The following is a 23,710-nucleotide window of genomic DNA, read 5'->3' as shown; positions in this document are numbered from 1 at the left end:
CCAAGCAATGACACCACTGAGGAACATTTGATGTGATCATCGTTTTGAGTAGCTGAAAACATTGGACAACTGGTTCCAGGATGTAAATATCACGAGACACTTCTTCCAACAAACTAATTTGAATAACTTTTTTTTTTCACACCAATTTTCGAGGTACAAAGAACATTTGAGTATAGCTCTAACCTCGCCACCACGCTACTTTTAGCAACATAACAGCTTTAAAAGCAGATTAAAAAAAAAAAAGCTTTGCAATATACTATTTCAGTGGAAATGCTTTTAAATGTTCGTCTTGCCTCTCGCCAGCAAATGGCAACATAAAAAAAAGGGATAAAGCGCCGGAATAAAATCACAGATTGTATTCCATATCTGAATGTTGTTTTGCTTTATCTAGAAATTCCACGGTAAATTGTGAACGGTAAGGCATTAAAGGACTAAGAACCTTGGAAATAAAAAAAAAAAAGGGAGCTATGAATCAAAACATCCTTTTTATCTTAATGCTGATCGTTACCCAGAAAGGGAAACTTGGTGTCCAGATCATATCAATGAGAAGATATGACAAAGCCTTATAAAAACAACAAGCGAGCAGCGGGGCCCGATTCTCGGCAATTCTGTGACGAGCGCTCGCAAAGCCATCTTTATTCATGAAAAGCTGGCTCTTGTTTTTTTTTTTTATCTGAGGTGGTGCATCTGAGGAGAAAGGGATATTATTGGCGTTATAATAAATGTTCGGTTGGCGAGGGGCATATTGAAGGGGGCCCAGAGGATGACGAATATAGGAGCTGTTCCCTGAGCTGGGCCATTTTCTTGGTGTGCATCTTGCCGATGGCGGCTTGTGCACAGGAGGCTCTTCCATCACGCTTGAAGTCTTGAAAGCTTTTCCACCAGAAAATGTCAGATGATGGATGGAATGTCGGTGGAACGGTGATGGATTAATGCCAGCTGAATCTCCAGTTAAGGCATGCTTACTTATGTGCAGTAGAAGAAGCCATATTGTGGTATATATAAGCTGTTGAGCCAATGACATCATTAGGATACCAAAGGGGCAGCCAATTTTTGGGACAAACCAGTACTAATGTCATGGCAATGGCTAATGGGAGGCTGCCATTGAACCAGTGCCATCACTTAAAGTGGCTTTTTAGCCACTTTCCACCAGAAAATGTCAGATGATGGATGGAATGTCGGTGGAACGGTGATGGATTAATGCCAGCTGAATCTCCAGTTAAGGCATGCTTACTTATGTGCAGTAGAAGAAGCCATATTGTGGTATATATGAGCTGTTGAGCCAATGACGTCATTAGGATACCAAAGGGGCAGCCAATTTTTGGGACAAACCAGTACTAATGTCATGGCAATGGCTAATGGGATTGGGAGGCTGCCATTGAACCAGTGCCATCACTTAAAGTGGCTTTTTAGCCTCAGTTATCAGTCTGCTGCAAGCAGGAGAAAGAATTTCCTCAATCTCCTCCTCCTCAGTGATTGCTTTTCTAAAACGACACAATATACTGGAGAGTACCACTCTTAAAAGCAGTCCCTGAGCTCCAGTCAGTGACTGTGTCTATGCTGATATGATGCCATTAGTCTGCTGCAGGCATTTCCTCAGTCTCCCATTCTCCAAGGATCAGACTGCACATTGTAACTTGGTAGCATGTCACAAGCAGGTTCAGACATTTGTGAATTCAGGGATTTGTGTCAATACATTCGCGCCAAAAAAATAAAAAATTATTGTGTGAATGAAATAAATATTAATTAATAATATGAAGCAACTGCTGCTGCATCCTCCTAAGCCACCATCTACTTTTGGGACTGAGATGCCGATTCATGTAAATCCTGATGCCTTTGTAGTTCTTGGCTGCGTTCACAAATATAAAAAAAAATGGCCGCACTGGTGGTATACTTTATGCCAGGAGTCTTCAAATGTTGGCCCTCCAGGTGTTCAGGAACTACAATTCCCATCATGCCCTAGTCATGTCTGTGAAAGTCAGAGTTTTCCAATGCCTTGTGGGATGTGTAGTTCCGCAACAGCTGGAGGGCCGTACTTTGAGTATCCCTGCTCTATGCGGTCAGCAGCGCTAGCTCCCACACAAAATATAAACACACCAATCAACAACAATAAATACTTATAAATGTTGCATCGAAACTATTATCATAAAGTGCTAGTTTAAACAATAAAGCGCTAGTGCAAAGAAGAAAAAGAGGGAGTGACCCCTATGAACCCAGTGCACTCTAAAAATAAAATGAAAAAGATTGAGAAGCATTTAAAAAAAAAAAAAATATTAATATAAAAAAAAAACTTCACTCCAGTGGAAAAACAGTCCAGCAATTAGTTTATACTAAATCCTCCACAGATTTCCACCCAAAATGGCGCAATCTTCCTGCCACATTGGCCAGATGCGTCATAAATATGTATCCTGGAAGTAATGATGGTGACACCCTCAAAATGTAGAAAGAATTCCCACTCACCAAACGGTGTTGATCCCTCTTACCATATGGCAAGTGGGATCAAAGCAAGGCTTTAGTGGTCTCCGTGACCGAGATGCGGATCTCCGAATTGTCCTCGCTGTCAGTTTCCTGTTGGCGAAAGATGAGCTTCGAGATTGTATCTTCACAAAAGTAGATGTTTAGCTATCAAGGATAATGCATTAAAAACCAACAACACAATCACAATGCCAGGGATGGTGAAGGACATCTTTGAATGTGTTTCATAGACCTTCCTGAAGAAGTCACCATCCCTGCATCGTGATTGTGTTGTTGGTTTTTAATGGATTATCCTTGTTCGCTAAACGTCTACTTTTGTGACTTCTTCAGGAAGGTCTATGAAACACATTCCACATCAGGCTGTCTGCACAACACAGGCGGCCATTTCAAATGAAGCCATGAGGAGATGTGAAGGACATCTTTGAATGTGTTTCATAGACCTTCCTGAAGAAGTCACCATTCCTGAATCGTGATTGTGTTGTTGGTTTTTAATGCATTATCCTTGTTCGCTAAACGTCTACTTTTGTGACTTCTTCAGGAAGGTCTATGAAATACATTCCACACTAGGCTGTCTGCCCAACACAGGCGGCCATTTCAAATGAAGCCATGAGGAGATGTGAAGGAAATCGTTGAATGTGTTTCATAGACCTTCCTGAAGAAGTCACCATCCCTGCATTGTGATTGTGTTGTTGGTTTTTAATGCATTATCCTTGTTCGCTAAACGTCTACTTCTGTGACTTCTTCAGGAAGGTCTATGAAACACATTCCACACCAGGCTGTCTGCCCAACACAGGCGGCCATTTCAAATGAAGCCATGAGGAGATGTGAAGGACATCTTTGAATGTGTTTCATAGACCTTCCTGAAGAAGTCACCATCCCTGCATCGTGATTGTGTTGTTGGTTTTTAATGCATTATCCTTGATCGCTAAACGTCTACTTTTGTGACTTCTTCAGGAAGGTCTATGAAATACATTCCACACTAGGCTGTCTGCCCAACACAGGCAGCCATTTCAAATGAAGCCATGAGGAGATGTCAAGGACATCTTCGAATGTGTTTCATAGACCTTCCTGAAGAAGCCACCATCCCTGGCATTGTGATTGTGCTGTTGGTTTTTAATGCATTATCCTTGATCGCTAAACTTCTACTTTTGTGAAGGTACAATCTCGAAGCTCATCTTTCGCCAACAGGAAACTGACAGCGATCCAGTCACGTGAATACCCTCCAGCAGAGTAGATAGCTCAGCACACCACATGAGAGATTTTGAATAAAAAGAAGAGGCTCATGGTGTAGTACGAAAAATGGAGTGATGGCTGGACCTTACCTCAACACCTAAGGTCCAGCCATCACTCCATTTTTGAAGTGGTTGCTCTTGATGTGAGTCTTTTCTTTTATTATTGTTTTTTATTCTATGTACACTGTACTGGCTTGTCAGTGTTGCAGTATTGTTTTATTATTTTTTTAATTTCGTACTACACCATGAGCCTCTTCTTTTTATTCAAACTCTCTCATGTGGTGTACTGGGACACTGGGACACTTTAAATGAATACTTGAATGAACTCTTTCTTTGAATTTGTTTTTTTCTCAATTGTTTAATTGTATTTTATATCCCATCATTGGGACACTATATATATATTTTGTGCACTTTAATATGTTTGCACCTTATTGTCTATTTGAGCGCTGCAATTGCTGTGGACTGTTGACTTACATGTACCTAATCTTTAAACAAAAGATTGCCACGAGTTTGCCAAGTGTATGGCCAGCACTAACCCCAGGGGGCCGCTATTGTGGAAAGTCAGTTTGCGTTTCAAGTATTTTAGGATCTTTTGCTTTAAAGTTGATTTAATTCAATGCAAGTTTGGCCAAAACCCCAATCCACAAAGTTTCTCATAAAGCCGTCATCAAACTTTCACCCTCAAGAGGGCTTGAAGGAGGCCAACATAATCCCTCAATATTTATATAACACTGGTCCGACACTGATAATTTTGATTTATCCTTGTTGAGCACCTTGAGAAAAGCAATCGATAAAGCCTATCTACTTCATACAATCCAATAGATAACATAATGAAAAACCCTGACAATCAATGAGAGCCAATCAAATCCTGACATTGCTGATTGTGGATTAAAACACGTACAAATGACATGTCTGCCACTAGGCAAAGGTTGGCAGATTTTGGGGTGAAGGGTCTTGAGGCAGTCTGGAATGCTGTCTTCAAAACACAGAAAATGTTAAAGGCCTGACTTCCTAACGCTATTGAATGTGAAGTCGTGGTCTCGCCAAGCCTTCTCCGTACCTAGTGCCCTATCTGTGGGAAGAAGACCATGACCATCACCATGACCACTGAAATTGCTATGACCATGACTATGACCACTGAAATTGCTAGGACCATTATCTATGTATATATATATATTATGTATTATCTTAATATATACAGTATATAAATCCAAAACTTTTTTATGTGGGGGGGGGGGGGGTGTAGAATGGGAAAGTGTAGGATCCCTATCAAATTTATATTGCTGTCTGTATCCCAATGGGGGAGATTCAATCTCTCCATTTCTCCTGTTGACCATTGTCATTGGTACGGAAAGTGATAGAAAATTCTAAATCTCAGAGCTGTCACCAAAACAGAAATTGAAGGAAGATCTTTCAATGGGAACACCTGTTCCAGTGATAACTTTCCCTTCAATTTAAAGAGATTTAATCTAACTTAAAAAAAAAAAAATTCCTTTAAAGATATTTGAAGGAGGACTGATGGATATACAGTGCAGCTTGCTTTCATTTAAGGAACCAAATTTGCAATGAAAGTATAGTGTCTTTGGACCTTCTTCTAGTCCTAACATTCTACCTTTCTGATCATGATGAACAAATCGGTTAAAAGACAATCAACTCTCAGATGTGTATTGAGGGAGACCTAGTATTGTATCAATTTATAAGACTTTTGAAGCATTTATTAGTTAAGAGCGTCAGATACAGCCAATGCGTTTCAGGGGAAAGAGTCCCGCTTCTTCAGAACTCTAGTGATAGATGTTAGTAGACTTACATTAAAATGCCCTTGAGGTCCCTAAATTGAGGCTTGACAGAGAATAGTGCTTCCAAATGGCACTTAGAAAGATTGACTTGGTCTGCTAATTTAGGCCCTCTTGTGCAGTTCATGCTGATTATACGTGTGGAGAGGTGCAGTGGGGTGCAGCGGCAGTAAACACACAGAGTCTGGTTGCAGAGAACAGAACTTGTAATAATGCAGAGTCCAGTAATTCACAACAAACCCGGTGGGAAGACACCTGACTGGGGACACTCACGCCAATATCAGCCATGTGTAGCAGAGCAGGCCTAGTTGTTCCGACAGTGTTGAATATAGCCTGGCAGGTCCTAGCCAAAATAGGGAGGTCTCTGGAAGGATGGCCTGTCCCTATCCTTTCCCTACTGGACTCAAACCTCTCCCTGCAGCTAATCACTGTCTCTATACTTTTCCACTGCAAGTACCGGCTCGGCTCTACTCGGCCCGGTTTGCTTCTCCACTGCTGGTACCGCATGGTACGGTGTTGGAACGGTTCGGTACGGTACGGTATGGTTTGCTTTTCCACTAAAGTAGTACTAAAGTTAAGTGGTGGGATAAAAACGGGGTGGGTGGGATTCTCTGACCAATCAGTGGCTAGTAGTGACTGCATGCAAAGGATTGTGGGATATGGTACCGGTATGGTACCTCTTGGAACCACAATCGAGGTGGTACTGTTTTTGAGAGCCGTACCGTTCGGTTCCATGCAGTGGAAAAGCGCCGCCATACAGTACCGTACTGAACCGTTCCTACACTGTACCATGCGGTACCAGCAGTGGAAAAGCACAAAAGTGAGCCGAAGTGTTTGGTTCCATGCAGTGGAAAAGCGCCATATCAGATGGGTGACCTGTCCCTACATTACCCACATGCAAAAAGTGCACCAAGCCTGGTAGCCAGGGCCTTATATAGGCTCTGCCTGACTCAAGATGGCTGCTAGAACCCTATGGGGCCGCAGCATTCTGCTAGCTTGCTCAGTGACCCAGGAAACCATAGAGGATGTTGCTCTTGACTTCCTCTCCCCCTGCAATGCAGTTGCAGTTGAGCGCCACCTACAGTGGAGAAAATAGACTGCACCTGCCTACATACTAACATTTTTTGCTCAAGGTCTGAAGAAGGGGGAGGTGCTTTCCACCCAAAATGTGTTGGTAGTATGTGATACTCTTAACTAATGAATGTTTCAAAAATAATTTTTAAGCCGTACAATCCTTTGTACTAGGCGCCCCTCAATGCATACCCAAGAGTTGTGTTTCTGGGACCGGAAGTGGGAGAAAACTCCCCAAATGGACACGGCAATATAAAAGAATCAAGCTCCCTCCAAGTTAACCTTCTAGCAGTGTATTTATTGCCATATATATGCCCAAAGATGGTTTTGAGTTGGGGGAAGCACTTAGTGGAAGTACCTTGACTTGACAGAGTGGTTTTACATGTATGTGCAATGCTGTAAACAAGGCACCAGATCCTTCAAAGCAAAAAATGTGGCTACATGTGCTGCAAATTGGGCTGTATTGGGCAAAAATAGTTCAGGTACTTTTTTTTGGTGTGTTGAACCTTATTAAGGGCCCATAGGAAATAAATAGACATAGTCAGTTCAAAGTGCACTAACTTGCCTAGCAACACACTTTAACAAGTGTTAAAAATGCATATGCATAGGTGTTAATGGCCCCGATGAATGGTGGACGGCAATCAAATCTCTTCATATGGAGCCTGTCAGGGGTTTACTGCTGTGCGCAGGCGCACTGGTAACCCTCCTGCCGAGAATTGGCAAATGCCAATGCACATGCGCGTACGCAGAGGCGCTCTCACGTAGCGTTCTCACATTCGCAAATGCGCATGCGCACACAATTACCATTGGCGCCAAACGACCTATTTAAAAGCAGCAGCCACACTGAGTCTTTGCTTTGTGATCTTCAGCTTTCCTGTCTTCTGTGCCCGTACCTACCTGCTGTTTCCTGATCATCTGACCCGGCTTGTCTTTGACCTTGATTGCCTGCTACCCGCCCTGACCCCAGCTTGTCTTGACTATGCTTTTGCCTTACCCTGATCTGTTTATCCGCCATTGGACCTGGACCTGCTCTTCACCTGGCTGGGGAATCCTGAGGACCGCGACCTGGTGCTAGCACGCAGCTAAATCCATCCCCACCATCAGGGGCTCTGGTGAATACCGGCTAACATTTAGACTCCGCGCCTCTGGTGAACCTGTGTCCCGTTAAGGTGTCCTGTCGGCATCCCTGTCTTGGGATTCGCGTAGCATTCTGGGCTCTCTATCAGGTGAGAAATTCTTCTGCACATCAGGCTCTGCCACGATCGATCCTGACAGGGCCTATGCTGCCTACAAGACCAACACAGGCTATACTGACCTGATTAAAATGGCTACTTGGAAGCCCTGCATCAAAAATTCTTCCAAAGACATTTGCCGCAGTATCGGAGGCTACGTGCTGGGGCAGCTGTCCTCTTAGAAGGGTCCCTGCACTTTTAACTTTGTAATGATATACGGTTCTGTGAAAAGTGATGCCCCGCTGAGCTGTGAGGAATAATAACGCTTTCTTGTTGTGAAAATGCCACCTGAAAGGGGTCTGCTGCGCCGCGGGGGTGGCTGTAGTGCCTGCTGCGATGTCTGGGTCATTATGTAATCCCGCTGGCTGTTCCCTCCAGACAACGGCCTCACGGGCACTTTCATGTGGAGAGAAAAAAGTGCCGGGTAATAAAAAAGAGGAAAACATTTCCTCTGTACAATGGAAAAAGTTTACTGCTAGAAATTGGTATATGATCCATCTGGTTTGCTTCCTGTCAATCTATCTATTTCCGAAAGACATAATTTGTAATTACATTTGTAATTAATATGGTGTGAATTGGGGAAAGTTATCTTTCAATATTACGTCTTTCTTTCTTTCTTTCTTTCTTTCTTTCTTTCTTTCTTTCTTTCTTTCTTTCTTTCTTTCTTTCTTTCTTTCTTTCTCTTTCCCGCGTGGCTGCTATAGGATCCAGAAGCACAGGGGCAGAGCATTGTCTAGCTATACAGGTATCAAAAGCATTTGGCAATTACATTTAGAAAAAATTACTATATACAGTATACACATACAGGGCCGCCATCAGGGAGGTACAGGTGATACACTGGTACGGGGCCTGAGCGTCCAGAGGGGCCCGGGCCCCAGTAACCAGGAATTGTGCACAGTGCAAGAAAGAGGCGATAGGATGGAGGAGATAGGATTGGAGGAGGAGGACATGGGATGGGGGAGATGAGACTGCAGGAGGAGGAGGACAGGGGATGGGGGAGATGAGACTGCAGGAGGAGGAGGAGGACATGGGATTGGGGAGATGGGATGGAGAAGGAGGAGGGCATGGGATGGAAGAGGACATGGGATGGAGGAGAACATGGGATGGGACTTGGTGGGGCAGCCAGTGGGGGGCCCTGATGAATGTTGATAATCAGGTCCAGGGGGAGCCAGGCCTAAAGCTGTGTAAGGGGCCCCAAAATTTCTGATGGCTGCCCTGTACACATATACTAGGGTCAATGTAGACCAAAAGTCAATTAAACCACCAGCATGTCTTTGGAGTGTTGAAAGAAACCTATGCAAACACAGGGAGAACCTGAAAGCTCCATGCAAATTGCCACCTCCCCAACATTAGAACCAAGGACTTCATTGCTGCAAGCCATAAGGCTAACCACTAAGCTACTGTACTGCTCTGTGTAAAAAAAAAATACTATTCACTTTTACAGCAATCATATGGAGGTTCCCAAGCTACAGTATATACTGTATATTTGCATTGAGCTTGCATGTTCTCCATGTGTTTGCATGGGTGTCTTTCAACACTCCAAAGACTTGTTGGTAGGTTAATTGGCTTTGGCCTACCTTGGCCCCAGTATCTGCGTTAACGCATTCTACAAGCCGGTTCAAAGCCCAAGCAATTGGAGAAGGTTCAGAAAAGACCTGATGACCAACCTCGTGAAAATTTGGCCAAAATTTGTTTTTATGGGTAAAGGTTCTAAATCGTATCAAACATGATGCCCAGAAAGCTAGACTGTAGAACTGTTGAGATTCGGATACAATTGAATGGATTTATACATACATTACTACCAAAATTTCCCCGTAGATGGAGATTATTGGCCCTCCAATGGTATTGCTATAGAGCAGTGATGGCGAACCTTGACACCCCAGATGTTTTGGGACTACATTTCCCATGATGCTCGTGCACTCTGCAGTGTAGTTCAGCATCATGGGAAATGTAGTTCTAAAACATCTGGGGTGCCAAGGTTCGCCATCACTGCTATAGAGAATCTATCTACCTATCTATCTACCTATCTACCCACCTATCTATCTATCTATCTATCTATCTATCTATCTATCTATCTATCTATCTATCTATCTATCTATCTATCTATCTATCTATCTATCTATCTATCTATCTATCGATCTATCTATCTGCCAGAAGCAATGGGGGCCCAGCACTATCTAGCTAGACAGGTGCCAAAAGCATTTGTCAATCATATTTGGATAAAATGACTATATATACTATATTGTCAAAAGTATTGGGACGCCTGCTTTTACGCGCACATGAACTTTAATGGCACCCCAGTCTTAGTCCGTAGGGTTCAATATTGAGTTGGCCCACCCTTTGCAGCTATAACAGCTTCAACTCTTCTGGGAAGGCTGTCAACAAGGTTTAGGAGTGTGTCTATGGGAATGTTTGATCATTCTTCCAGAAGCACATTTGTGAGGTCAGGCACTTTGGTTGGACGAGAAGGCCTGGCTCACAGTCTCTGCTCTAATTCATCTCAAAGGTGTTCTGTCGGGTTGAGGTCAGGACTCTGTGCAGGTCAAGTTCCTCCAACCCAAACTCGCTCATCCATGTCTTTATGGACCTTGCTTTATGCACTGGTCCAAATCATTTGGTGGAGGGGGGATTATGGTGTGGGGTCGTTTTTCTGGGCCCCTTAGTTCCAGTGAAGGGAACTCTTAAAGCGTCAGCATTCAAAGACATTTTGGACAATTTCATGCGCCCAACTTTGTGGGAACAGTTTGGGGATGACCCCTTCCTGTTCCAATGTGACTGCGCACCAGTGTACAAAGCAAGGTCCATAAAGTGTATAAAATAGTGTTATATATACAATATAGTGTACCTAGCTTGGAAACCTCCATATGATTGCTGTAAAAGTAAATAGTATTCAATATTATAACACAGAGCAACACAGTAGTTTAGTGGTTAGCCTTATGCCTTGCAGCAATGGGGTCCTTGGTTCTAATGTTGGGGAGGATGCTTTTTGCATGGAGCTTGCAGGTTCTCCCTGTGTTTGCATGGGTTTCTTTCAACACTCCAAAGACATGCTGGTGGTTTAATTGGCTTTGGTCTACATTGGCCCCAGTATGTATGTAGAAATGGGCTATGTAGATGTGTTATCACATTCTACAAGCTGTTTCAAAGCCCAAGTAGATGGAGAGGGCTCAGAAAAGACCCAGGTGACGAAATTGGGCAAGAAAATTTTTATGGGTTAAGGTTCTCAGCTGTCGTATCAGACATGGTGCCCAGAGAGCTAGACTGTAGAATTCTTCGGGATTGGTATACAATCAAATGGATTTATACATACATTACTACCGAAATTACCCCGTAGATGGAAATTATTGGCCCTTTAATGGTTTTGCTATAAAGAAGCTACATCTATCTATCTTCCAATTTTGTCCACAGTTCAGTAGAGTTTTGTTCAGAGATATGGTGCACTGCCCTTTGTAAGGTCATGAACGGAGTTCCTCGTATTCCCCTGGTCGCCAGGTTGTAACTTCTCATTGACTCATTTGGCAAGTGTTGTCTCCGTAGCCCCCCCTGGGGGAGAAAACAGGTGAGCTACGCGGCTTCAGATCAAAAATCTCATCAAGGCGACCGTCTGTAGATGCAGCCCGCCTGAGTGTGAGCCACTGAAGTGTGAGACATTGATGAAGGGAGGTGAAACAAAAACGCAGTTGCTGAGCTCAGCAAGAGAAATCTTCCGCTGTGCAACATCACAGCCGCTGCCTCCTGCAAGAGGAGCGGGGGGTCAGCTGCCGCTCAACTCCTACTGCATGCTCTTCTTAATTAAAGGCGAATTCTAATTAGTGCCAGAGTTAATTTCATTTTCCCTGGGCCAGCAGTTACAGCTCTCTCTAATTTCGAAAATTTTCATTTGGAGAATGGGAACAAAAGGGCTGAGCCGGCCGGGGGAGGAGAGGTGGTAATTGTGTCTGAGATCACATACGCACATCTCTGCTGCTCATAAAAGAGGAAAAAAAAATGTTCATCACAAGCTATTGTGTGAGGTACATTCCTAATTTACCCGTCTGTCGTCTGGAGAATCTGCTTCAACCATTCAACCATAATCTCTATCCGTTTTGTAAAGAACCTATATTTCCGTGAACATTAAATCTCCAATAGTCAGGGCGTGTCTAATGTACGCCAGGGACAGGAGTATCAAATGAAGTTTTTAATGGATGAACAGAAAGTTAAAGAGGAGACATCAATAAGGGGATTGGTGATGCCATATGCCTGTGAAATTATTGGGGTTGAAGACTTGTAGGACAGTCTTTAGGGAATAGGATGGTTGGTGACACAGAATTGGTTGACTAAACTATACCAAGTAAACTACTGGGCTGAGGAATTGTGGAAAGCATTAAAGTGGAGTTCCGGCCACAGAGTCTTTTTTTTTTATGTCCCCCAAACAGTGACCCTCCGGCCTCTATATATCCACTAATCCTGTTTTATACAGTGGAATAATATTTTTGCAAGCATAAAATCTTACTTTTTAAAATTTCTGCAGAGCGCCGCCATCTTTGTGCTGGTTCGCAGAGTTCGCTGTGGGGAAATGTGTGCCCTGCTTCCTGGTTGTAGTGGGTGGAGGCCGGTGAATCCAGCGCAAAATCTCGCGCATGCCCAGTACTATGCGATCGGCATAGTATAGGGATGCCTATCATCGCGTTATTTCCTGTTTGGAAATAACGCGATGAGTGGAGCGGCCGGCCGCCTACGTCACTGCCAATTGCATCCTGGGAGCGACGAGTAAGAGCTCCTAGGACGCATTGCGGGACAGGAAGTGACGGCGCGGGCCACGGCCGAGGAAGTAGGAAGTGGATGTAAAGGTGAGTATATTATCCTCTGTAAAAAGGTAAGTAAAAAAAAAAACCCCAGGAATATCCAATTCTGGCTCATAGAAGGATAAGGAAGCAGATGCCATAAAATGTAAAGGCGTGATTTTCTGCCCGGAACTCCGCTTTAAGTGAATGGAATGGTTGGCAGCACAAAATTGGTTGACTTACTATATACATAACAAACTTTTGGGACTAAGGAACTGTAAAGAAGCATCAAGGAGTTGGCATCACTGGAGACACATATTTTGCCATATTTTATATACCAGTGAAACCATTGACAACGAGGAATTGAAGGAAAGCCTCAAGAGAATGGGTATCAGGAGCCTGTTCTGAATCTGACTGTAACCTCTGCTGTTTCTGGCAGTATCTCATCTTGCTGTGCCACCTGAGATGCTGGATAGCTCCCTGCCTGTTGCCTTAGACAACCTTGCCCTGTGTCTTGTTTCTTTTGAACCTTGTCTTGCTCCTCTCATGAACCTCCTATTTAAGCAATGCCTTTGCACTTTCTGTTTGCCAAATTATTGCACTCTCTCCAGCCAGTATCTCGCTCTTGTTGCTTATGCTGCCATCCGTACCTTCGATCATTACCTTTGGCTTGTTTCTCAACTACGCTTCTGCTTGATCCCAACCTGCAACTACTTGTTACTGACCTTTGGCTTGTTTGCTGACTACGCTTCTGTTTTATCCCTATCTTGCTATATCTGCTACTGATACTGAACCCCAGCTTGCTCACCTCCTGGTGGGGCAATCCTAAAAGACCGTGACCTGCTACTAATATGCAGCAAAACCCATTCTCCACCATCAGGAGCTCTGGTGAATACCAATTAGTGCTTAGACCCCGCACCTTAGGTGAGCCTGAGTCATCCGCCAGGGTGATCGTCTAGTATACCTATCCTTCTGGTTAATGGAGACTCTTTACTGCTATAGCTATTGGTGTCTGAGCCTGACCCCTGACCGTGACAATGGGTTGGTTGGAAATACAGAATTGGGCAATATGTATACCGGTGTAACTACTTGGGTTGAAGAACTGAAGCAAAGCCTCATGGGCATGGGATGGTTGTAGACACAGAAGTGGACAACTTATATATACTGGTAAAACTACTAGGGCTGACGAATTGGCCAACTTGTATTTATCAATATAACTACTGCGGCAGAGCAATTGAAGGAAAGTCCCAAGAAAATGGGATGGTTAGAGACTAGTGTTGAGCGAACACGGACTGTATTATTCGTGTTCGTACCGAATAATTGGATTTTTTGTACCCGAACACGGACACGGACACTTTACTGTATGTTCGGGTAAAAATCCGTGTTCGGTCGTTTTATTTCCGGGTTTTGCATGCTTTGGCGCTCTTTTCATGGCGGGCTTTCAACAGCCAATCAACAATCGTTTAACTGGTGTGCCTTAAGCCATCCCAGCCATGCCTGCAAATGTCTCAGTAGCTGTGATTGGCCGTCTGAAGCATGTGACCAAGTCTTTATAAGTTCGAGGCAGCCGCAGCGGCGTCATTATGCTGCTTAGATTCAGGGACAGAGCACACATCAACGTGCTGGCTGCTGATTAGGGAAAGATAGGCAGGAAAAAACCATTTGTGTCCGGATAGAATTGAGGGACAGGTCGGAGTGTTTAGGCAGGGCGAGTTGTAGGCATTTTAGGGATAGAGTCTGCTGAATTATAGGGTCAGTGTCTTCTACAAACTACAATCGATATTGCTGTGTGGGGGGTGGGGTCTGCACTCAATCCTGATCTACGATCTCTTCTCAATCCTGTTAGGGACAGAGTCTGCTGAATTTTAGGGAAACTGTGTTCTACAAACTACAATCGATATTGCTGTGTGGTGTGGGATTGGAGATAGGCAGGTGTCAGTGATCCACATCCATTTTTCTGTGTGTGAGCTGCAGTGAACACAATCTTTTTGGGCTGCAGTGAACACAATCTTTTTGGGCTGCAGTGAACACAATCTTTTTGGGCTGCAGTGAACACAATCTTTTTGGGCTGCAGTGAACACAATCTTTTTGGGGTGCAGTGAACAAAATCTTTTTGGGGTGCAGTGAACACAATCCTTTTTGGTGTGCAGTGAACACAATCTTTGTGGGGTGCAGTGAACAAAATCCTTTGTGGGGTGCAGTGAACACAATCTTTTTGGGGTGCAGTGAACAAAATCCTTTTTGGGGTGCAGTGAACAACATCCTTTTTGGGGTGCAGTGAACACAATCTTTTTGGGGTGCAGTGAACAAAATCCTTTGTGGGGTGCAGTGAACACAATCTTTTTGGGGTGCAGTGAACACAATCTTTTTGGGGTGGAGTGAACAACATCCTTTTTGGGGTGCAGTGAACAAAATCCTTTTTGGGGTGCAGTGAACAAAATCATTTTTGGGGTGCAGTGAACACAATCTTTTTGGGGTGCAGTGAACACAATCTTTGTGGGGTGCAGTGAACACAATCTTTTTGGGGTGGAGTGAACAACATCCTTTTTGGGGTGCAGTGAACAACATCCTTTTTGGGGTGCAGTGAACACAATCTTTTTGGGGTGCAGTGAACACAATCTTTGTGGGGTACAGTGAACAGAATCTTTGTGGGGTGCAGTGAACACAATCTTTGGGGGGTACAGTGAACACAATCTTTGTGAGGTGCAGTGAACACAATCTTTGTGGGGTGCAGTGAACACAATCATTGTGGGGTGCAGTGAACTCAATCTTTGTGGGGTACAGTGAACACAATCTCATACTTCTGAAGGTTTGAGGGTGCTGCCTGTTCCATACTCCCCCTACTCCTCATCTAGCCTTTTAGGGGTACAAACAATAGTAATTGGGGCCTAGTGTGGTTGTGTACGTGTGATATACATACACTTTTTTGGGATCATATTTTCTATTCCGCTATTTAATCAAAAACCTTTGGGGATCAGTTAAATTGGGGGATAGTCTGTGTTGGTACGTGTGAGAGAGATCCACCTTTCCAAGTTGTTGGGGTTCATCTCATACTTCTGAAGGTTTGAGGGTGCTGCCTGTTCCATACTCCCCCTACTCCTAGCCTTTTAGGGGTACAAACAATAGTAATTGGGGCCTAGTGTGGTTGTGTACGTGTGATATACATACACTTTTTTGGGATCATATTTTCTATTCCGCTATTTAATCAAAAACCTTTGGGGATCAGTTAAATTGGGGGATAGTCTGTGTTGGTACGTGTGAGAGAGATCCACCTTTCCAAGTTGTTGGGGTTCATCTCATACTTCTGAAGGTTTGAGGGTGCTGCCTGTTCCATACTCCCCCTACTCCTAGCCTTTTAGGGGTACAAACAATAGTAATTGGGGCCTAGTGTGGTTGTGTACGTGTGATATACATACACTTTTTTGGGATCATATTTTCTATTCCGCTATTTAATCAAAAACCTTTGGGGATCAGTTAAATTGGGGGATAGTCTGTGTTGGTACGTGTGAGAGAGATCCACCTTTCCAAGTTGTTGGGGTTCATCTCATACTTCTGAAGGTTTGAGGGTGCTGCCTGTTCCATACTCCCCCTACTCCTAGCCTTTTAGGGGTACAAACAATAGTAATTGGGGCCTAGTGTGGTTGTGTACGTGTGATATACATACACTTTTTTGGGATCATATTTTCTATTCCGCTATTTAATCAAAAACCTTTGGGGATCAGTTAAATTGGGGGATAGTCTGTGTTGGTACGTGTGAGAGAGATCCACCTTTCCAAGTTGTTGGGGTTCATCTCATACTTCTGAAGGTTTGAGGGTGCTGCCTGTTCCATACTCCCCCTACTCCTAGCCTTTTAGGGGTACAAACAATAGTAATTGGGGCCTAGTGTGGTTGTGTACGTGTGATATACATACACTTTTTTGGGATCATATTTTCTATTCCGCTATTTAATCAAAAACCTTTGGGGATCAGTTAAATTGGGGGATAGTCTGTGTCGGTACGTGTGAGAGAGATCCACCTTTCCAAGTTGTTGGGGTTCATCTCATACTTCTGAAGGTTTGAGGGTGCTGCCTGTTCCATACCCCCCCTACTCCTCATCTAGCCTTTTAGGGGTACAAACAATAGTAATTGGGGCCTAGTGTGGTTGTGTACGTGTGATATACATACACTTTTTTTGGATCATATTTTCTATTCCGCTATTTAATCAAAAACCTTTGGGGATCAGTTAAATTGGGGGATAGTCTGTGTTGGTACGTGTGAGAGAGATCCACCTTTCCAAGTTGTTGGGGTTCATCTCATACTTCTGAAGGTTTGAGGGTGCTGCCTGTTCCATACTCCCCCTACTCCTCATCTAGCCTTTTAGGGGTACAAACAATAGTAATTGGGGCCCAGTGTGGTTGTGTACGTGTGATATACATACACTTTTTTGGGATCATATTTTCTATTCCGCTATTTAATCAAAAACCTTTGGGGATCAGTTAAATTGGGGGATAGTCTGTGTCGGTACGTGTGAGAGAGATCCACCTTTCCAAGTTGTTGGGGTTCATCTCATACTTCTGAAGGTTTGAGGGTGCTGCCTGTTCCATACCCCCCCTACTCCTCATCTAGCCTTTTAGGGGTACAAACAATAGTAATTGGGGCCTAGTGTGGTTGTGTACGTGTGATATACATACACTTTTTTTGGATCATATTTTCTATTCCGCTATTTAATCAAAAACCTTTGGGGATCAGTTAAATTGGGGGATAGTCTGTGTCGGTACGTGTGAGAGAGATCCACCTTTCCAAGTTGTTGGGGTTCATCTCATACTTCTGAAGGTTTGAGGGTGCTGCCTGTTCCATACCCCCCCCTACTCCTCATCTAGCCTTTTAGGGGTACAAACAATAGTAATTGGGGCCTAGTGTGGTTGTGTACGTGCGAGATACATACACTTTTTTTGATCATATTTCCTATTCCGCTATTCAATAAAAACCTTTGAGGATCAATTGAATTGCGGGATAGTCTGTGTCGGTACGTGTGAGAGAGATCCACCTTTCCAAGTTGTTGGGGTTCATCTCATACTTCTGAAGGTTTGAGGGTGCTGCCTGTTCCATACTCCCCCTACTCCTCATCTAGCCTTTTAGGGGTACAAACAATAGTAATTGGGGCCCAGTGTGGTTGTGTACGTGTGATATACATACACTTTTTTTGGATCATATTTTCTATTCCGCTATTTAATTTAACTGGGCCTCCATGCGAGACCTGTGTGCCTTGTTGCGCTGTTTTGAGTACTCCACCAACATGGCCAGTGGCAATGACGCCGTTCTCAGCTTAACTATCCCACTTCTATGCCTCCTTGAAAAAACAATTTGGGCGATGATGGAAGAGGATGTGGCACAGGATGAGGAGGAGGAGGAGGATGAAGAGGTAACATTTCCAAGGCTTTCAGGGCAGTCATTCGCAAGGGGCTCCGAGGGTGGGTTCCTGCACACGCAAACGCCAGGGACGCAATTGTCCAGCAGGGGCACAGTTCTGGAGGATGAGGAGGATGAGGAGGAGGAGGAGCTGGAGGAGGAGATGGAACCATGTTCACAGCAGGGTGGCACCCAGGCCAGCTCATGGCCATCACTGGTGCGTGGCTGGGGGGATACAGAGGACACGGACGATACACCTCCCACAGAGGACAGCCTTTCGTTGCCTCTGGGCAGCCTGGCACACATGAGCGATTACATGCTGCAGTGTCTCCACAACGACCGCCGAGTTGCCCACATTCTAACTTGTGCTGATTACTGGGTGGCCACGCTGCTGGATCCCCGTTACAAGGACAACGTACCGTCCTTAATTCACTCACTGGAGCGCGATCGCAAGATGCGCGAGTACAAGCGCACGCTGGTAGACGCCATGCTGCTGGCATTCCCATCTGACAGCGGGGCCACAGTGGAAGCACAAGGCAGAGGAGGAGGAGGAGGAGGTCGCCAACGCAACCAGGGCACCGCCAGCACCTCAGAAGGCAGGGTTAGCATGGCCGAAATGTGGAAAAGCTTTGTCAGCACGCCACAACAAACAGCAGCACCAGCAGCTCAGATGGAACGTCTTAGCACGAGGCAGCATTTTACCAACATGGTGGAGCAGTATGTGTGCACACGCCTACATGTAGTGAATGACGGGTCTGCCCCCTTCAACTTCTGGGTCTCCAAATTGGGCACATGGCTTGAGCTTGCCCTTTACGCCTTGGAGGTGCTGGCGTGCCCTGCAGCCAGTGTATTATCTGAACGGGTATTTAGCACGGCTGGGGGCGTTATAACAGACAAGCGCAGCCGCCTGTCCAGAGACAATGTGGACAAGCTCACGTTCATTAAAATGAACCAGGCATGGATCCCACGGGACTTTTCCGTACCTTATGCAGAATAGCAATGGATACCGACCTTACCCACCCATTGTTCCATTTTTGCTCTTTCTCACTCTTTTGGGGTGTACCCTCATTTAAAATTTTTGAAAAGAAGCAGTGTTGGCTACCTCGTCCTCCTCCTCAGGGCCAGATTAATGTAGGGGCTATTGGAGCTGCAGCTCCAGGCCCCTACCTTTTATATAGGCCCCGGGTTGGCCATATTCACTGTTACCGCTCTTCTGTCACTTGTAAACACAGAAGTCTGGCTTCTATGCTCGCTTCCCCAGGCAGCACCCTCAGAACCTCCCCACACAGCGTGAAGGCCGGACAAGGAGGGACAGTTGGCGATGCATGGATGTGTTTATGGGCTTCAGAGACAGCATCCCATGTTGAATTAGGCATGCATGGCTGCACCCTTCCTCCTCTGGGTGCATGGCAAGGCACGGCCCTTAAGGCCCTTCAAAATCCTCAGCACCAAGCCCATGATGCTGTTAATCCGGCCCTGGTCCTCCTCCACCGCCGCTTCCACCTACACCGCCCATAGGTGTGCGCAGCCTATTGCATTAAGGTGTGCACCCCAAAGTTGAAATACACATGCATGTGTTTGCCAGGAGGGAGAGTAATGTATCGGGGCCATGTACCTGTAGGCAAGGAGAAATAGAGCAGAGCAGGTCCCAGGGAGATCTTTCCCATCTCCTCACTGGCAATGCTATGTGCCCTAGGTGATTAGGGTGTGCCCAGGCACACCCAGCACACCCTGTGCGCACGCCTATGTCACCGCCACATCCACCACCACCTCAACCTCCCTCCTACTCCATATGGGCCTCGTCCTTCAGAGATGAAGAAGAACATTGTTTTATTTTTCTGTTTTTTTTTTGTTGTTTTAAGTTATTTCCCTATCCACATTTGTTTGCAGAGCACTTGCCATGCTCTTAATTACGTTTTGCTGCCATTTGCAGCACTCTAGCCCTTTCCTTTGGTGTTTTAGAGCCATTTTAGTGCCTTAAAGTTCGGGTCCCCATTGACTTCAATGGGGTTCGGTGTCCGGGAAAAGTTCGGTAAAAGTCCGGGACACGGACCCGGACTTTTTTTTAAAGTTCGGCCGAACCCGTCGAACACGGACATCTAGGTGTTCGCTCAACCCTATTAGAGACACTTAACTGGCTGACAACTATTCTAGTAAAACTACTGGTGATGAGGAACTAGATGAGAGCCTCAAGATAAGAGGAAAGGTTGGAGACAGAGAATTTTGTATCTGTAAAACTATTGGGGATAAAGAACTGTATGAGAGCCTCAAGATAAGGACAAATGTTGGAGACAGAGATCTGGCTGACATACAGTATATACCAGTAAAACTACTGGGGATGAGGAACTGTATAAGAACCTCAAGATAAGGAGAAAGGTCAGAGACAAAGAACTGGCTGACATATATACTTGAGAAACTACTGGATATGAGGAATTGCATGAGAACCTCAAAATAAAGGGAAAAGTTGGAGATAAAGAACTAACTGACGTACTATATTCACCTATGACTTTCCTGGGCCTCAGGAATTGAAGGACAACCTCACGAGAATGAACTGGCTGGCGTATATACTTGTGAAACTACTGGGGATGAGGAATTGTATGAGAACCTCAAGATAAGGACACATGTTGGAGACAGAGATCTGGCTGATGTACAGTATAAACCAGTGAAACTACTGGGGATAAGGAACTGTAGGAGAACCTCAAGATAAGGAGAAAGGTCAGAGACAAAGAACTGGCTGACATATATACTTGAGAAACTACTGGGGATGAGGAATTGTAGGAGAACCTCAAGATAAGGAGAAAGGTCAGAGACAAAAAACTGGCTGACATATATACTTGAGAAACTACTGGGGATAAGGAATTGTATGAGAACCTCAAGATAAGGACAAATGTTGGAGACAGAGATCTGGCGGATGTACAGTATAAACCAGTGAAACTACTGGGGATAAGGAACTGTAGGAGAACCTCAAGATAAGGAGAAAGGTCAGAGACAAAAAACTGGCTGACATATATACCTGAGAAACTACTGGGGATGAGGAATTGTATGAGAACCTCAAAATAAAGAACTGACTGACGTACTATATTCACCTATGATTTTCCTGGGCCTCAGGAATTGAAGGACAACCTCACGAGAACGAACTGGTTGGAAACACAAAACTGGCAGAGTTAGAGATACCGGTGAAGCTCCTGAGGCTGAAGAAGTGTAGGAGAGCTTCAAAAGAATGGAATAGCTGGTCTTATAGTATAGATCATCTTGAGAAGGTAAAGAGACACTTTTATGAACTGATGAAAGACACAAAGTGGAGTTGAGATCCAAATTCATTGAGGACTAAAATTTGGTCATGCTGGAACATAATGTAAGATGGCATTACCAAGAGGGCTATGACATCATATTGCTTCGTAGTAGCAATTGAGGCATATTGAATTTGCAAACAATGGAATCACTTTAAGAGCCCATTCACACTGCCGCGACTTGTCAGGCGACTTGTCAGCCTGACAAGTCGCGGTCCGTCGCGGTCCATTGACTGCTACAGGACCCGTTCTGAAATAGGAGCGACACAAGTCGCTCCAACTTAGAAAAAGGGTCCTGTACTACTTCGGGGCGACCTCGGAGCGACTTGCATAGACATTCATTATATGAAGTCCGTGCAAGTCGCGCCGAAGTCGCGGTGCACAGCGGTGCACGCGACTTCACAGGTCGCCCCCCGAAGTCTTGTTGCTTCAGTGTGAACCGGCACTAAGGCTTTATTAGCTCAAATGTAAGAAAGGGGGCATCTGCATTAGTTTTCAACACCCAAAACCTAAGCCTGTCCACCTCCAGGCCAAAAAGAATATAATGAGCTTAAAGGTTCAGTACATATCTCCAAGTTCATGCACATTCCACCGCATAGTCTCAATACACATTCCTGTGGATTACAGCTTCAGAACATTGCACGTTTGCTGGTGCCATTCGTAACCTATTCTAACTTTCCTTCTGTATAGTGCTGACTTATGGCACTTTTCCACTGCAAGTACCAGCTCGGCTCTACTTGGCCCTGCTTGGCCCTGTTTGGTTTTCCACTGCATGGTACCGCATGGTACGGTGTTGGAACGGTTCGGTACGGTTTGCTTTTCCACTAAAGTAGTACTAAAGTAAGTGGGTGGGATAGTGGGTGGGATAACAACGATTCTCTGACCAATCAGTGGCTAGTAGTGACAAACAGTCAGCTGCATGCAAAGGATTGTGGGATATGGTACCAGTATGGTACCTCTTGGAACCACAATCGAGGTGGTACTGTTTTAGAGAGCCGTACCGTTTGGTTCCATGTAGTGGAAAAGCGCCGCCGTACCGTACCGAACCGTTCCTACACCGTACCATGCGGTACCAGCAGTGGAAAAGCACAAAAGCGAGCCGAACTGTTCGGTTCCATGCAGTGGAAAAGCACCATTATATATTTACAAACAGATGGGTCAGTCTCCCCTAGTCCACCTCCTTAGGCCGGAGCCTATTAGGTCCACCCACAACAACTATTTTAAACTTACTATCATCAAATTGACTAAAAACATTATAACAGTTGCAAGTATCCACCAATAAGTAGCCAATCAGACTTTAAAGGCATTTGCTGGTGTTGGGACACGACCGACCTCTATTATTATTATACAGGATTTATATAGCGCCAACAGTTTACGCAGTGGTCTACCTCTAGACAAGCAGGACAATAGCACATTTGCAGGACTTGACCAACCCAGAGTATCAGGACACAAAATTGACCAGACCAATCCTCAACCAATGAAGAATTGATAAAATGTATAATTAGCACAGTTCAGTAGTTATGACCCCTAATTGTTTTTTTTTTTTTTTAAGGAAGCGTTGATTTCACAAGGAAGTGTCCCAAAAAAACTTACCAGTGGTTTTCCCCGCACGGCACAGTTGTCCAAATTTTGCGTCTTCCATGTGATATACTGAAAAAGAGAGGATGAATGTGAGGACTGACCACAATGTGATACTTATGCCTCGTTTCCACTGAGCGGTACGGTTCGGTTCGGTACAGTTCAGTACGTTTCGGTACGGTACACCTTGATCAGGCTTGCGTTTCCACCGCCAACAGTACTTAAGCTCAACAGTACCTCAACAGTATTGCTCCACCCTGTTGGTACGGTACTAATGTGCTTGGTACCCCAACGAAGGGCACCAAAAAAGTACGGTTCGGAATTAGGGTACCATTTACAACTTTTGACAATGGAAACGGCAAAAATTGCGTACCGTACCGAACCATACCGCTCAGTGGAAACGAGGGATAAGATATACATCCTGCAGTATTGGTTCCAGTGAAGACCAGAGGAACCAACCAAACCCTAGCTTCAGTTTCCACATACTAGACCTGGAATGAGGACCTTATTAATGGGTCAAAGACAAAAAAAGTGACAGAGGTTTTAATCATTCTACTCTCTCTACAACAAACAAAAAAGTTTTTCTTAGAAATACACTTTATTGCTTTACAGCATGCCTAAGGTGCGATTGTGTTCCAGAAAAAACAGCTGAAGTGTGGTTTGGAACCAAAGCAGGTCTTGTGAGCTAATACATATATAGTGAGTACTGGTATTGATTAAAACAAAAGTTTCCTGGTTTGGTAAGTGTACCTTTGTAGTCCTTGAACAATGCATTTAATTACTTTAATACTCTTCTGATGGAAAGGCTCATTCTTACCTTGTCACTTGAGATTGCATCTTTAGTCCTCCTCAGATCAATTGTGTATACAAACTCCCTATAAAACAAA

General features: G+C 44.6%; 1 protein-coding gene across 3 annotated transcripts in view; it reads right to left on the bottom strand.

The window, feature by feature from the left end:
* The window catches only part of SEMA6C (semaphorin 6C), a 190,100-nt gene that overhangs the window by 86,164 nt on the left and 80,226 nt on the right, over window positions 1-23,710 (bottom strand). For all 3 annotated transcript variants that reach the window (XM_082275662.1, XM_082275664.1, XM_082275663.1), the window contains exons 4-5: window positions 23,641-23,698; window positions 22,839-22,895 (exon numbers count right to left, since the gene is read on the bottom strand). In XM_082275662.1, coding sequence (XP_082131788.1) covers window positions 22,839-22,895; window positions 23,641-23,698 — 115 coding nt within the window. The remainder of the gene's footprint in view (window positions 1-22,838; window positions 22,896-23,640; window positions 23,699-23,710) is intronic.

The sequence above is a fragment of the Pelophylax lessonae genome (genome assembly GCF_965119305.1).
Source record: "Pelophylax lessonae genome assembly, chromosome: 13".
NCBI lineage: Eukaryota > Metazoa > Chordata > Amphibia > Anura > Ranidae > Pelophylax > Pelophylax lessonae.
Note: the sequence above shows the minus strand (reverse complement) of the source record. Positions and strands in the feature narration are given on the sequence as shown.